Raw genomic sequence first — 15,119 nt, forward strand, 5'->3', positions numbered from 1 at the left:
AAGTTCTTTTCCTTTAATTTTATTTAAGTTATTTATTAGTCACTCTTCAGGGCTAAGTCCTCGCAGACCAACATAAGAGAGGGGCAGAGTAAGGAGCATGATAAGAAAACTGGATTAGATCGCCAAAATTCTCTTAAGGAAATTGTAGGCTACTGTATCAAATTTAATTGTTTTGTTTGTAAGAGACCATAGTAAAGATAGAAGCTTTTAAGGCTTTCTTGAATACCAGAATTGCAAGGGCCGAATGAATGTTTATTTGAAGAGAGTTCCTCACTGTCAGCCTAACTGATATCGCTGACAAGCACACGTTCAGGACTTCAGACACGAATCTTAGATTGTGGGCAAGGTCTTCTGGTACAGGCCGTCCTTAAAATATCCAATGCCAAATCATTTTAGGGAATTAAGGGTCAATTCTACCACTCTGATTTGAGTCCAGAAACATTCTGGTAGACAGTGCAACTGGCACCAAAGTTGCATGTTCAGATCATAGTGCTCTTGGTAATAGTAATTATTATTTTTATTATTATTTAAAAATCACATTCTAGACAGATGAATTTTTGATTCTATGAAATTTCCTATCTTAATAGGTGGCAAGATTAACATTGCAATGGAGCCAAGTTTAAAAACCTGGCTATGTTTACTTCAGGAAACTAAGTGTTAGCGTTTGACCATAGTACATATAGAAGTCTAGTGATTTTTTTTAAAGGGTTAAATTTTGTCTGTGCTCTGTTTTGCTGCAGAAAGTAGCAAGCTTTATTAGATAAGGTTCCAACATCTTAATACTGTAAAAGGAAGTGAAAGCTGTCCATGTGTGAATATGGGCTTTTTGTAAAAAAAAAAAAAAAGGAAATAATGCTTTTTACCGTTTACTCCCCCTTCTTTTGCATTGTTTTAAATATACAGTATCTCTTCTCTTTAGAAGTAACTACTTATAAGAGGAGGTAGCTGTTTTCTTTGTTTCCGTAACGCACATTAAACTACAGTGGTGCCCCCCAAGACGAATGCCTCGCAAGACGGAAAACCCGCTAGACGAAAGGGTTTTCCGTTTTGGAGGTGCTTCGCAAAACGAATTTCCTATGGGCTTGCTTCGCAAGACGACAATGCCTTGCAAGTTCCTGCGGGGTTTTTTTCCTTCCTCCCCCCCCCTTTTTCTAAGCTGCTAAGCCGCTTATCAGCTGATCCGATCAGCAGATAAGCCGCTAATAGCGCTAATCCGTCAATGGGCTTGCTTCGCAAGAGGAAAAAACCGCTAGATGAAGAGAATCACAGAACGGATTCTTTTCGTCTTGCGAGGCACCACTGTACTGTGTTAATTTCAATTTTTGTAGAAAGTAGATCACATGTGAGAAAAATATAGAATTATGCCAGCTCCTCACAGCAGCAATGAAAGGTGCAAGTACAGATAAACAAGTTGCTTGCTTAACCCCATGCACTTCTAAACAACATATACAGTAGAGTCCCTTGAAGTTCTCCAGTTAATGGATATGTGATTATAACAGACTATCCTTTAAATTAATACAAAGCTTCAGACCCCTAAAAAGAATGTGGTACACGTAGTACTTTATGATTCATAAAGTTGTCCTGAAATATCTATAATATATTTGGGGAATTTGTGAACTGAATGAACTGGGGAAAACGTGTAAGGTTGTGTAATTTACCTTTTAATAATGATAGCTTTGTTTATGGCATAGCTAATTAAGAAGATATTTGGGGCACTGTTAATTATCTGCAACCTGTGGACAGTCCTTGGGAGTTGATTCATGGTTCCAGGGAAAGATTTATCAGTGGAAACAGATAAAAGACTTGATGCCATTCCAGTCCTGTAGCTGTTGAACATGATTAATCGTAAGAAAGGAGGCTAGTTGTAGGTGCTGCACAACTTGACTTGACTATTTCTGTAAAATCCTTAAATAGTAAGAGCTATGAATTGTGAACCCTCCCTGTGTTTCTTCATAGAATGGCTTCCTGACATTTTGTTCAGCTTAATGTCTAAAACTGAATTTTTTCTTTTGAATTTATTGCAAGATGATGGCCGATCCAGGCAAGATCATAACATAAAGATCGTGATATTCAATGAAGTGCAAGTTTCAAATGTGTCACCTCGGACCTAACACAGCTGAAGAAAGAAGTACATACTCGTAATGCCAGTGTAGACCAATGGCTGTTGTCTACTCTGGTTTTAAACCAAAACAATCAAACCAAAATGAGAAGGAGCAACACACAATGTGCATACAGGATGTGGTTTCCAAATAACTGAAGTGTGAAGCAAACCTCATGAATTTCAACCACAGAGATTCAGAAAACATCACTGGTAAGTTGAAAATCAGGTAAAAGGCCCAGATATACCACTCTGGAATCCATTTTTGGATGAAGGGCAGTTTCTAAAATTTAAAAGTATTTGTCACTCCAATTGTTATAAACTGTTTGGATTGAAAAATGGGACAGATAGTTACACAGCCTGGATGAACCCCTCATCTATACAGTACAAGTCAAAGTGCTGCTCCTTTAGAATTATTATTTTTTAAGACACGAGTTGCAAAGGAAAATGGTCACTAATCTACTGCAAAGATTTATGTACTCACAGAACCTTTATCCAGATAGTGATCTGATGTGATCTACAGCTTTAATATAAAATAATGCATAAAAGCATTTCTACTCTTAAGTTAATAATGCATTTCACATTTCTCAGCTGAAAAATGTGTAAGCTGGGGGGAAACCCACGTAGATGCATTTTAGTAGTTTGGTGCTGACAAAGCTGCTAATTTATTACAGTGTTTATTTAGTTAAATGTACTAAGGATTGTGCTGTTTCTGTCTAGCCCAGGTTTAAATCACTATTGATAAGCTATCATGGCTGCTTTTATTGTCAAAGCAAAGAAAATAAATAGTTCCTTTAGTATTCATCCCAAAGCAGATTGGTATCATGATGTCTGCCTATATATATGCCTTTTTAGATGTTTGTCCTAATGAAGATCTCGCTGAAGTTGAGCTGGTGAGCATGCTGGAGGAACAGCTGCCTCAATACAAGTTACGTGTGGATTCTTTATGTCTCTCTGAAAATGCCGACTGGACCCAGTCTCCAGGCCGCCACAGTCATGTCTCTGAAATCTCTTCTCCAGTTCTTTCTGAAGAGACCATCCGTTACATGAGTAAGTGCTTTTGCTCACTGCCAGGGACTGAAATGAAAAATATAAATGAACTGCTTAGGTGATGCCCTGATCAAATCCCTGTTCAGCCTCAGCTTGGCCTTTGTGACGCTGGACAAAGTGAGAATTACAGTGACCTGACAAGGCTGTAGAAATTTTGTACAGTCTAAGTGCTGTATATCTGGGGTCCCCAACACAGGAGGCATCAATATACCATACTTTTCCATGTATAAGACTAGGTTTTTTTCTTTAAAAGTCATGCTAAAAATTGGGGTCATCTTATACATGGATAGTGCATAGGGTGGATGTTTGATTGGTTACTGCTGCTGCTGTCAGCAGCTATTGGTCGTGTTATTGGTTGCTACGTCAATGCCTGGTGTTGATTGGCTGATGCTGTGGCAATTGGGCGGGCGATTGGCAGCTTCTGCCGGTGATGGGACAGTCAAGACGCGGCAATTTTCTGCAATCCCCCCTAAAAAAGCTCAACAACTCTGTGCCATATCCCCCATATTCTTAAATTTGAGTCGGTACGGTATCTCTGGGGATCTTTGACACTTGCCTGTTCCTGCATTTTTGTTTACTCTGCTGAGTTGCTGTAGAACAGTAGCTCCGAAACCAATGCAGCCATTTTTCATTTCCGCACCAAACATTGTTGGCCTCCTGCAACCTCCCCCTCCCCCACCCAGCTGGCATGACCAGTGATCAGAAATTACCACATCTTAAAGGCCACAGGTTAGTCTCTCCCACTGTGATAAATATAAATGCAAGCTAGGAGTGCAATCTATACATGTTTACATGGATGTAAGTCCAGTTGTATTAGTGGGGCTTACTTCTAGGTAGGCATGCGTAAAATCTCTCCCTCGTTGTGAAATTTAATCAGTTTCTAAGAGCAGTTGAAGGCCGTATATTAATGAGAACCAATACCGCTCATTAGTGAATTTGTGGTTGCACTGAAACGTGCAAGTTTCTCAGGTCAAAGCTCATAACTTCATCCTTGAAACCATACTGGTTTCACGCCATGTTCTGCAGTGGAAGATCTAAGCAATTTCAGATGAACATTGCATGAGTTCACATATTTTCAGTCCACACACCCAGAAATATGTTTATTTCCAAATGCAACAGCCTATAAAAAGTAGGCATAATGCTGGTAGCAATTCACATTTTATAACTCTTGGTCAGAGTTACAAAAGAACATAGCTTATGGGGAATAAATGGTTGGTTATAACTGAGAGAATTACCTTGGATTATATGCAAAACCCTTAAAATAAACAGAGCCTTGGTATCTTTTTTTTTCTTTCATAACTTGATTATACAACTCTAACAATGTAGGTCTGCTTAAATATTGACTTATACAGCTTTTTATTTCCATGTTTTTCACCTTCACTCGTTAAGCTATTTTATCATCATAAAAATAATTGTTCAGTGTGTTGTGGGTAGGTGTTCACATTTCTGGATTCTTAGATCTTAATTTTGCAAAAATGTTGAAAAGATCCTTATGAAATGTTGGTTATTTACAGAGCTTGAAAAGTAGGCATAATAATTGCTTTGGTCATTTTTTAACTAAAAACTAGGATTGTCTTTTTCAGACCAGAAAAATATGAATGCAAACAGATGACTAGCACATATTTCTGCATGGGATCACGCAGATGTGTAATGAAGTGTGTGTCATAAGTAAACCTTGTGTTTTTCCACAAAAACCGAATTTGCAATACTGAGTACAAGGCTTAAAAATTACAGCTCTTCTGTACTCTTGGACTGGAGGTGGTAAAGGCAATTATGGTCAACTCACAACTTAAACCTGTTTAACTTGCGTGAATTCAGCTTTACATGCTTGGCCAGGGGCAGGGGGCATCCAGTGGGAAAAACATCAGCAATCCCACTTGGGAGAGCATCTGGAGACGCAGGGAGTGTGTGTTTTGACTATACACTATTTTGGCTCTATGCGCTATCTCTAGAACTTAACCCCCTTGTAAGTTGCAAGTCATCTGTATTTTTAGAGGGTTAATTTGTTTGGCTGTCCTGGTTATATGAAGTTGATAATGAGCTGGATCCATGGCTGCTTAAAAGGTATCTTAGTCTCATAGTATTGTGTTCAAAAATTGACTAGTTTCGAGATGAGCACATAACCACCTTGGACTTTCTCATGCAATGTGAAGTATACCATGTATTCTTTCTTCCTGATGCTTCCCCGTCGCTCCCACCCCCAAAACTCACTTAAAAACTGTTAGGCAAAATGAGTACAGTCTCCCAGGTCTTTTCCAACATACTCTTTTCTGCATTTCTACAACTTAGCTGGTTGACTCCCATCAGTAACTTGTTTTGACTTTACAGTGGTACCTCGGGTTAAGTACTTAATTGGTTCTGGAGGTCCGTTCTTAACCTGAAACTGTTCTTAACCTGAAGCACCACTTTAGCTAATGGGGCTTCCTGCCGCCGCCGCGCGATTTCTGTTCCCATCCTGAAGCAAAGTTCTTAACCCTAGGTACTGTTTCTGGGTTAGCAGAGTCTGTAACCTGAAGCGTCTGTAACCCGAGGTACCACTGTATCTAGTTTTTCAGTTTTATCAGAACTTTGAAAAATTGAAATGTACAATATTTTGTCCCTCCCTCATTTTTTTAAAACTAGTTTTTTTACCAGATGCAATATATTCATTGTAGCATAACATGTGCTTTTAGTAAGCCGTTGCAGAAATGAACTAGTGATGTAAATCTCTTATTTCTTTCCTTTCCTCACCCCTTCCTCAGAACAATATAAATATAATAACACAGTTGGGGGCAGGTTTCACACAGAAATGCTCATTCATAGGCAGCTAGGAAGTAGGAGAAATATTTTGCTTGGGTTTGTAACATCTGGATGTCTCAATGTGGTTTCTATATTGCTTGATCTGAGATTATAAATCACAGTCCTTAGATTGTGAGCCATTAGGGGTCATGGCTATTTTTAAAAATACTGTAAACTACTCAGAGCTCTTGGTATAGAATGGGATATAAATTAGATAAATACATAAAACAAGGAATGTAAGGAAAGTAGAGGATAGAAATTATTATTTACAAAAAAGGAATTCATGCATTCCCGTTTAAAACTAATTATACCGCTTTGGTGAATTTACTGTATCCATAGCAGATCTGCTGCCCTGAAATTCTTAAACAACTCTGGTCTGCATGGTCACAGCGATGCAACATCAGAATATATTCAAATGAAAGCTGACAGCTATCAGTAATGAATTTAGCAGGGCAGAATCAGTATTGCATCAGATTAGAGTACTCTATGAACACCTACAGCATAAGAATAAATAAGAAATCTAACTTAGGAGGATTAGATCAAATTTTAATGCTGCATATTTTTAGAGTTCTGAATCTAGGGAACTACAGCATGATTTTTCTAATGCACTCTGAACTCACTGTGCTGATAGTATGGTATTGCAGTATATAGCTCCTCCCTGCTTTATGGCACTGCTGTTCAGGAATGTTTATTTGCTAGACACCTTGAGTAAATATTAGAGAGTTCTTGTGTTGTGGCCCAGAGGCAGTGCCTGCTGCAGAATGAAAAATACTGAACAAGCACTGCTTCTTGGCATATTCTGAACTGCTCCATATATATATGCTGGCACTCGGACATGGCACTAGACAACAGGGACATGAATCAAAATGAAGAGCTTCTTACAGCTGTCACTCTACAGGGTAAGTGGGCACATAAATTCTTCACGTAGATTCCTTTTATCCTGATTTTGGGCTAACTACAAGTTATTAGTCCGGAATCGTTTTGTAAAATTGTAGTTGGCTGTTGGAATAGCGTGGTGGTAATCCTGACCAATCTCTTTAGACATAGTTTGAATCTAGCCTCTGCCATAAGCTCACTGAGGCTGAAATCCTGACCCATTTACCTTGGAAGTAAGCTGCATTGAATTCATTAGGATTTACTTCTGAGTAGACATGAGTAGGGGTGGCGCTGTGGGTTAAACCACAGAGCCTAGGACTTGCCGATCAGAAGGTCGGTGGTTCGAATCCCCGCGACGGGGTGAGCTCCCGTTGCTCGGTCCCTGCTCCTGCCAACCTAGCAGTTCAAAAGCACGTCAAAGTGGAAGTAGATAAATAGGTACCGCTCTGGCAGGAAGGTAAACGGCGTTTCCGTGCACTGCTCTGGTTCGCCAGAAGCGGCTTAGTCATGCTGGCCACATGAAGCTGTACGCCGGCTCCCTCGGCCAATAAAGCGAGATGAGCGCCGCAACCCCAGAGTCGGTCAGGGGTCCCCTTTACCTTTACCCTTTTAGACATGAGTAGAATTGCACTGTTAGTGGTCTTAGTAAGCCTTCTCTCTCTTAGCTTTTGAGGGAAAGTCCCTACAAGATACAGAATTAAATTACCGTATTTTTCGCTCCATAAGACGCACCCGAGCATAAGACGCACCTAGTTCTAGAGGAGGAGAACAAGAAAAAAAACATTCTCTCCCTCTCTGCACAGCGCCTCTCGAGCAAAGTGAAGCCAGGAGAGCAAGAGGGATTGGTGCGCACCGATCCCTCTTGCTCTCCTGGCTTCAGTGAATAATAATAATAATAATAATAATTTATTTATTTATTTATATCCCGCCCATCTGGCTGGGCTTCCCCAGCCACTCTGGGCGGCTTAAAAAAAAAAAATTAAAATACTGTAATACATCAAACATTAAAAGCTTCCCTAAACAGGGCTGCCTTCAGATGTCTTCTAAAAGTCTGCTAGTTGTTGTTCTCTTTGACATCTGGTGGGAGGGCGTTCCACAGGGAGGGCGCCACTACCAAGAAGGCCCTCTGCCTTGGCTTCTCTCAGTGAGGGGACCGCCAGAAGGCCCTCGGTGCTGGACCTCAGTGTCTGGGTAGAACGATGGGGGTGGAGACGCTCCTTCAGATATACTGGACCGAGGCCATTTAGGGCTTTAAAGGTCAGCACCAACACTTTGAATTGTGCTCGGAAACGTACTGGGAGCCAATGTAGGTCTTTCAAGACCGGTGTTATATGGTCTCAGCGGCCGCTCCCAGTCACCAGCCTAGCTGCTGCATTCTGGATTAGTTGTAGTTGCCGGGTCACCTTCAAACGTAGCCCCACGTAGAGCGCATAGCAGTAGTCCTTACTTTTTAGGAGGGGAAAAGTGTGTCTTATAGAGCGAAAAATACGGTATACGTCTTCTACCTGGGAGCTGAAAAGCTTCTTCGGTTTATACAACTGGCTGACTCTTGCTCAGTGAGATCGTAGACTCCTTTTCTTCCTTTGATCTTTCAATATTCGTGGCATATTTGTCATGTTTGCCTATCAGTAAGTCATAAACACCAAGAACAAATTTTGAATTACCATTGTGGTTTAGAATGGAAAAAAACAACCCATGATTTTTGGTTTGGGCATAATGTTTAGCCAGGAATTGTGGTTTGTTTCCTCCTGGCACTAGTGTGAAAGAGCAAAATGCACATGATCTGCTTGTGCATGGCAAGCCATGGTTTGCCATTACGTGTGAATCCTGCCATTATATAATGCTTTTAAAATGTAGGGATGTTCCTGACCCATCTTACAGGATAGTTGTGGGAATTCCCTGAAGATAATGTTTGTGAAGTGCTTTGAGAACGCAAAATTGCTAGAGCACTTTGAAGAATTTGATAATGCCGTTGGTTGAGAGCACAGCATCGCTAAGCAACTGTTCTTAGAACTTAAGCTGTGAAGCATTTGTCCTTCCAATCTTTAAGAAAAATGAATTATTTCATTCCCTCTTTCTGACCTCTTCTCAAATAAGCTGTAAGCCATTTGGATATAAATAGAGGCATAAAAAATATTTGCGATCTATGTGTTTACTGTTCTCTATGGCACACAGGGTATTGCTACTATGTAAGTCAGAAAGTGCCCCAGCTACATTTTAGTGGCCCTTTCTGGTCAGAGTATTTAAAAATCAGATATTTAAAACAAAACACATCAAAACATTCATAAATAATGTGAGTTAACTATAACTAGGTAAACACTTCTTTGTTGGAGTTGTACAGCAGTGAAACAATGAAAAAACAGCTCAGTGTTCATAGACTGATGTACCCACCTTTTAAGAAATTATTGATATTGAAATAGTCAATCTTTGCTTGCTAAGGTTCAGTTATCTGTATTTGCTCTGTGGTGGCACACCTAAGATTTACACCAAGGGAAAAACCAGGGCTTGCTTGTTATTGAACTGACTTTTCCTCCTACTGGTTGGAGCAGAGCCAGGATACTTTTGCTGCTAGCTTTCACAGGAAAGTAAGTTCACTCTCCAGGGGAAGGGAGGGAAAGGAGGAGAGGTTAAAAAGAAGTTAACTTGAGACTCTTCTTATCAGCAATACCACAGGCAGAAATAAGGGGGATGCAAAATATCCTTTAATGTTCATTCTATTTTGGCTCCCACAAGTCCTTCCTTAGGGAACTTTAGGCTGCAATCCAATGCACACTTTCCTAAGAGTAAGTACCACTGAGTATAGGGAGACATACTTCTGAGTAAGTAAGCTCTGCAATAACTGCTTTGAGGAGGCAACACTTGCTTCTTCTCTGTACCTTCTCACAGTAAAAGCCCAACATTCCATGCTTTTGGGATGGAAATTATATAACATGTTCCTATATCCACACCCGATGTAAATCATTGGAACGTTCTGTGATTTGTCTTAAAAGATTTTCATGCACATTGGATTAGATGCATTCCCTAAACCTTTTAAGCTGCAATCCTAAACACACCTTTATGTAAGTCCGACTATATCCATGTGGCTTACTTCTGGGTAAGTGTGCATAGAATTTCTGCCTTAGTGGGAAATCAAATCAGCTCCTACCAGCCATTGAACATCATACAGTAATGAGAACCACAAGGCATGAGGTTTCTTCAGGTACTTGTGGATAATGAACACTCATTTATTGGAGTGTGTCCAACTAAGTGTTCATCAGGTGATGTGCCCATTTTTAAAGTTAATTGATGTTGAAGCAGTCACATCTTTGCTTGGTGAGGTTCAGTTATCTATCTTTGCTCTGTGGCATGTATACACTTAAACATCAGATCACCATAAACATTCCTAGGAATTAAAAATGTTCGTGACAATAGCTCAGATGTTGCTTTTACATCTGCACACAGCTAAAGAGGACACAGGGCAACTTCCCACACACTACAAAATTTTATGGCTAGTCCAATTTTAAACGATATAATTTGTTTATTCATTTGGATAAGTGACTGGAATTGTTTTGTCCTAGGGGGTGCTGGCCTCATGGTAATGTGTAATCTCATCTCCTGAGGAGGGCAGATGGCAGTTTTGTTTGTGTCATTGTTCCTTGATTATCTGCAACATGAGAAAATGAGAAAACTTGGTTGACAAATAAAACTGTGCGCATAAATGTTTCCCAGCTACTTTTCTAATTTGGCATTTTTTTAAAAAAGCCTGATCTGAGGCCAGAATACAATAGTATCTACAGTGTAGAAAGAGCCTCGTGGACTCAGGGTTTATCCATTCCGTTCTGTGAGATGTAAACAGTTGATGTGCCTCATGGCCTCAGTCTAGAGATCCTATTGTGTGGTGCTGTGCAGTGCAAATATTGCTGCATGTGAGGATTTTCCTGTAGATGCCACTCTCGGAGTCAACTCTGTTAACCATCTGCTGTATGCACACATTCTGTCCAGCAAGGGATTCAGACCCAGGTGCTGGGTGTACAGTTTTTACTGAGCCATTTCGTGCTTCATGCAGATTGGCGCAGCTGCATCAGGACATCTGACATAGTAATAGGAAGTTCCTTGAACATTCAGGGCTATATATAGCAAGTATGTTTTGGTAACCGAACCACAAATCCAGAAACCACAACAGTTTTGTAACTATTGATGTTTTCCTTTTCCTCTTCTGCATTTATTCTGTTCTTCCGTATTAGCTCTTCTTGAACTTCCCCCTTCTTCCTTGGCCGGACCTCGCAAACATGCCCAAGGTAATTCAAGTCCCTGCCTGTTCCCACCCTTTGCATGACAAGAGATAGTAGAAATTGCTTGTTGTTTAACACTTCCATGGTTGTCATGCTTTTTCTTAATCTTCCATTGCAAACCTTTCCATTAAAACTAATGGCTAAAGTTTTGTTTTCCCTATTCCTCTTGCTCTCTACTGCTCCATACTGTTATTGTTTCATGGTTTCCATATACATTTTAACATGTCTTTCAAGCCATCCACTAATTCTCGCAAGTATCCTGGAAGTTCCCAAGTGTGTATCACTTAGGGATTCTGGGTGGTATCCAACACTCCAGCAATGGACTTCCATTTGCACAGTGGAACGTCTTTCTCTCCTGCCCCCTCCATGTACCCTTAAAATAATCTCTGGGGAGTTGGGGGACCTTTCAGAGCAGATCTTGGGGACACATGGAGGGGGAGGAAAGGAAACAAGTCAAATTGCATAGTGGAGTGAAGCATGCAGAGCACTGGATTCAACCCTCTGTGTTTTGTTTAAACCACATTAAGGAGTTCTTTCGGTTTTCAGTTCTTGGCACGGACAGACGAGAGCTGGTGACAAACAATTGCAATGATGTTGAAGTGGTCACACATCTGTTGGCTGAGGTACAGTTATTTTTTTTTGTACTTGTTAATGTTTATTTGCTGTACATAGGAAGCTGCCTTAAGCTGAGTCAAAGTATTAGTCCACCTAGCTCAGTATAGCTGATGTTGAGCTCTCCCAGACATACCTAGAGGTGCCCAAAACTGACTGAGCTACAGACATTCCTCAAAGCAGATGTCTGAGTTACAAGATCACCTTAAAAAATTGTAGCAGGCAAAAAGATTTATGACTCAAGTCATAAACTGCTGTGCTACCAAGAATTGGTCTGAGAATTAAAAGGGAATGTTTAGGCAAAAATACGTCACATTTTAAAGATCTGCAGATAATTATTAAAGGATGTTTAAACAGCTGGAGCTCACTGACTGAGTGCCAGAGTCGCCATGTTGGCTCTTACAAACCACGAACCTCAATTTGAACGCCATGTCAAAATAGGCATTGGCTTTGTTCCCAGAAGTTGTGGCAACCACAAGAGAAGAATGATTCAAGCACTACATTAGCTGCACGCACCAGTGGGATGATTGTTCACATTAAACAATAGTTTGTTTGTTTGTTTGTTTGTTTGTTTGTTTGTTTGTTTTTAACTGGTTTGGTACGAATTTACTAGCCCAGTGTGTAGATACAGATAAACAGGCACATAAGAGATAACAAATTAGATCAGGCAAATTCTTAAGGAGAGGCAATAGTAGAAAGAAACCCTTAAGGCTTTCTTGAATGCTAGGTCTGAATGGGTTAAGCAAATAAATGTTAACTGGAAGATAGTTTCACATCAGCAGAGCTGCCGTTGTGAAGGCCCTGTGCTCAGCACCTAGTCAATTTTAACAGAAGGCACACAAGCAAGACCTTAAATGCCGATCTTAAATTTGGGCAGGATCGTAAAGTCCTCTCTTGGTCTTTCTGAGCAGAGAGATCGGGACCTTGAATTGGCAGCACGAATTGGACAAGCCCTACTTAAACGGAACCATATCCTAACTGAGCAAAATGAAGCTCTGGAAGAACAACTGGGACAAGCCTTTGATAAGGTAAGTAGTATTAAACCTGAAGCATTTTAAGTGGCCCGAGGTGCTTGCTGTATGGTGGAAGATCAGATGATTGCATCAGACTAAACCCTCTACAGAAATGTGTATTTATTTGAAACATAATGTGATGTGGCAGATGAAGATGCTGGACTTTATGGAGCTGGCTGACCTGACTGAAAGATTCCGTGACCAGAAAGAAGAGGAGACTCAAGAGGATTGGAAGAAATTTAAAGAATATTTAGATAAATAGAAAATTATTGGAAGTAACAAATATGCTTAGGGGTAGAATATGAACATGTGGAAGTAAATATTACGGAGTACAATATTAATAAAGGAGAAGAAGTTAGTAAATGAAAGGAGTTAATAACATTAGAAATATGAATTTGGAAAACTCATACAGGTGATATAATGAAATTCAGTTAGAGGGGATTCGAGGAAGTCAGTTATTAATGTAATGAGAATTAGGTATTTGAAAAAGTAATTCTTTTTCTTGTGTGTTTAGTTTTTTGTAGCGTAGTATGTTTTTCTCTGTTGTGTGTTGTTCTGTTATGTCATTTCTGTGATAATTGTGGAAAATCAATAAAAAAAAATTGGAAGGAAAAAAAGAAACATAATGTGATGAAGAAGTCAAATCAGCCAGCAAATTCAGTATGAAAAATGCTGTAATGCTTGGTCAGTGTCCTATGTACAGTGGGAAAAACAATACTATAACATGTCTTGTAGGACAGTGCGGAACTTGGCAAGCAATTTAAGCAGAGTTACTCATTGAGTCTCAAAAGTATCTTTCAATTGGCAGTTCAGCATAGGTAGCTACCACAGAGAAATGGGTGGAGCCCTGCAATCTAGAGCCACAATTCACTGGAGGTGGTTGCAGTGTTGTGCATCGTTGACCGTGTTCAGTAAAAAAAAGTTGTTTGAAATCAGGTTCACCAGTTGCAGCATGAACTAACAAAAAAAGATGAGCTGCTTCGTGTCGTGTCCATTGCTTCTGAAGAAAGCGAGACGGACTCCAGCTGTTCCACGCCCCTGCGCTTCAATGAGTCCTTCAACCTGTCGCAGAGTCTTCTACAGTTGGATATATTGCAGGATAAACTCAGGGAACTGGAGGAGGAAAACATTTCTCTTCGGACAAAGGTAAGTTTAGCTACGTTCATATTTCTGTCAAGCATTCTTAACTGGAATTGGGAAACAGATCTTAAGGATCTACTAAAACTAATATTTCTATGAACAAACAGACAGATTGGTGTTTCCTGAAGTGAAGGAAGTGGCTTAAACGGAAACAAATGACACACTTAATTGTCAAATTCACAACATTCATATTTGAGTTTCATATTCACAACATTTCATATTTCTGTCAAGTATTCTTAACTGGAATTGGGAAACAGGTCTTAAGGATCTACTAAAACTCAGGACAAGCTTGTGATATCATCATCATTTCATTTCAGTACTTGCATTTTAAAGAAAAATTTCAAAGCAGTTTACAACATCTTAAACCATCAAATAAAACAATCTGGAATAAAACAGACATAAAGTATACATTCAGAGCATTTAACAGGATGCTCACATGTTATCTTAAAGATTTCAAAATAAAACATTACAAAGGAAATCAGCTGCCGCACAGAATGCACATCTAATGCAGCAAAGTTAACAAAGAAATATCTTAGACATTCCAAAATAAAACATTACTAAAGGAAGTCAAATATAAAATGCACATCTAATTAACAAGAGAATAAAATATCATACTCCTGCCAACCTAGCAGTTTGAAAGCACATCAAAGTGCAAGTAGATAAATAGGTACCGCTCCGGCGGGAAGGTAAACGGCGTTTCCCTGTGCTGCTCTGGTTCACCAGAAGCGGCTTATTCATGCTGGCCACATGACCCGGAAGCTGTACGCCGGCTCCCTCGGCCAGTAAAGCAAGATGAGCGCCGCAACCCCAGAGTCGGTCACGACTGGACCTAATGGTCAGGGGTCCCTTTACCTTTTTAAAATATCATAAGCACAGAACATAGCTACTGTTGCTGCCAATCCTACCAATGGTGGTTCATGGTGGGTGGCAGCTGTGGAAGCTCAGGCTCGATGACCTGGGTCTGCACTAAGTGACAGCCAAGATGGTCTGTGGCTTCAGCAGCCTCAGCTTTTGCAGCTGGAGTCAGTCAGGGCCCCACCATTCCAGGCCAGGTGGAAAAGGCCTGTAAGGCAGGGAGTCCAGAACCCGCAGCCAAGATGGTCCTTGAGGATTTAGTTTAGAGTTCAGTCTCATAAAGCCCATAGATACATTGTCTATCTCCACATTGTTCAGTTGGTTATTCTTTATATACTTACCAAGTCTTTATTTTAGATTGAAAGTGACTTTTGTCTTTTACTGAAGGCTTATTGTCTTTTTTTGTATTTCAAATGAAAATACTAA

General features: G+C 40.1%; 1 protein-coding gene across 3 annotated transcripts in view; it reads left to right on the forward strand.

Annotated features, from left to right (window-relative positions):
* Nucleotides 1-15,119, forward strand: part of TRAK2 (trafficking kinesin protein 2) — a 41,888-nt gene that overhangs the window by 7,453 nt on the left and 19,316 nt on the right. For 2 of the 3 annotated variants that reach the window (XM_083467965.1, XM_083467966.1), the window contains exons 2-7: nt 2,026-2,311; nt 2,954-3,148; nt 11,026-11,079; nt 11,620-11,696; nt 12,597-12,713; nt 13,635-13,844. In XM_083467965.1, coding sequence (XP_083324091.1) covers nt 2,275-2,311; nt 2,954-3,148; nt 11,026-11,079; nt 11,620-11,696; nt 12,597-12,713; nt 13,635-13,844 — 690 coding nt within the window. In that variant the 5' untranslated portion in view covers nt 2,026-2,274. The remainder of the gene's footprint in view (nt 1-2,025; nt 2,312-2,953; nt 3,149-11,025; nt 11,080-11,619; nt 11,697-12,596; nt 12,714-13,634; nt 13,845-15,119) is intronic. The other variant, XM_083467967.1, reaches the window with a different exon arrangement.

Source organism: Podarcis liolepis, assembly GCF_965112155.1.
Source record: "Podarcis liolepis genome assembly, chromosome: 1".
In the NCBI taxonomy this organism is placed as follows: Eukaryota; Metazoa; Chordata; class Lepidosauria; order Squamata; family Lacertidae; genus Podarcis; species Podarcis liolepis.